We start from the raw sequence: 1,495 nt of genomic DNA, 5'->3' as shown, positions 1-1,495 counted from the left end.
GGTGAACAGTAGCCGAAGTCACGGGTGAACAGTAGTCGCTAAGAGTCACGGGGTGAACAGTAGTCGCTAAGAATTTGATATAAATACAATTATACGTGACCTTATTAACCATAACACTTTAGTTTTTTAAAATGTCTAAGTCTGAGAGTGAGTATTCTTCATATTCTTCGTCTTCAACATCAGAAATATTTGTTGAATGGCTTCTTGATGATTCTTCCTCCAAACTCACTACCCACTATGTTGCCTTACAAAAACAACAAATAGCAGATGCAACTTCTACGTCAAAACGTAAAAAGAAGAAAAGAAGAAATATAGAAAGAAAGCGTGAAGATGGAGATCGACGTCTGTACGAAGACTACTTTTTTGAGAATCCGACATACAATGATGATATATTTCGACGTAGATTTCGGATGCGGAGACCATTATTTCTTCGCATAGTTGAAGGTGTGAAGAATCACGATCGTACTTTGAAAGTGGTATCGATTGTACCGGTAGATCAAAATTATCATCTCTTCAGAAGTGTACTGCTGCGATACGAATGTTAGCATATGGTGTAGCTGCAGATGCCGTTGATGAATATTTACGAATTGGTGAAACTATAACAATAAAATGTGTTAAGAAGTTTGTACAAGCTATTATTGCAGTGTTTGGGGACGAGTATTTACGAAGATCAAATGTCGCTGACCTTCAACGATTACTTTATATTGGGTAYCAACGCGGTTTTYCAGGTATGTTAGGCAGTATTGATTGTATGCATTGGGAGTGGAAAAATTGTCTGGTGGCATGGCACGGACAATATGCTAGAGGGGACCATAAAACTCCAACTATTATGTTAGAAGCAGTTGCTTCACAAGATTTGTGGATATGACATGTTTTTTTTGGGCTTCCAGGCACATTAAATGATATCAATGTGTTAGATCGATCTCCCATCTTCCACGAGGTCTTAGAAGGGAAAGCACCAGAGGTAAATTTCTCTGTTAATGGTAACAACTATAGTTTAGGATACTACCTTGCAGATGGAATCTACCCTAACTGGGCTACGTTTGTGAAATCCATCCCATTGCCCCAAAGTCAAAAACATCAGCTATTTGCAAAAAAACAAGAATCAGCTAGGAAAGATGTAGAAAGAGCGTTTGGCGTATTACAATCACGAATTGCCATAGTTAGAGGTCCATCACGGATGTGGTTCAAGGAAATAATCGGAGAAATATTACGAGCTTGCGTAATAATGCACAACATGATTGTCGAAGATGAACGTGACTCATACATTCGTCAATTTGATTTCACAGATGATGCTAATTTCAGTACATCTATGCCTGAAGTTTCTCGAAATCATCTTCCTGAGTATGAAAATTATCTTCGAAGTCATGCAAGAATACGTAACAGGACTCACAACAATCAATTACAAGCGGATTTGGTTGAAGAGATTTGGAGCCGATTTCAAGGAGAAGAAAACAATGATTAAGGTAACGTTTTATTTCTATCTATATGTAAT

General features: G+C 37.8%; 1 protein-coding gene across 1 annotated transcript; it reads left to right on the top strand.

Annotated features, from left to right (window-relative positions):
• Positions 1-131: 131 nt before the first annotated feature.
• LOC112502241 lies at positions 132-1,465 on the top strand. The gene is made up of 3 exons (XM_025106110.1): positions 132-444; positions 546-728; positions 891-1,465. Exons 1-3 carry the CDS (start codon positions 132-134, stop codon positions 1,463-1,465), a joined length of 1,071 nt encoding a protein of 356 aa, XP_024961878.1.
• The last annotated feature ends 30 nt before the right edge of the window (positions 1,466-1,495 follow it).

The sequence above is a fragment of the Cynara cardunculus genome, unplaced genomic scaffold (assembly GCF_001531365.2).
Source record: "Cynara cardunculus var. scolymus isolate 2C unplaced genomic scaffold, CcrdV1 Un_Scaffold_1133, whole genome shotgun sequence".
Taxonomy (NCBI): Eukaryota; Viridiplantae; Streptophyta; class Magnoliopsida; order Asterales; family Asteraceae; genus Cynara; species Cynara cardunculus.
The sequence above is the reverse complement of the archived record's forward strand: the minus strand, read 5'-3'. Positions and strand labels throughout refer to the sequence as shown.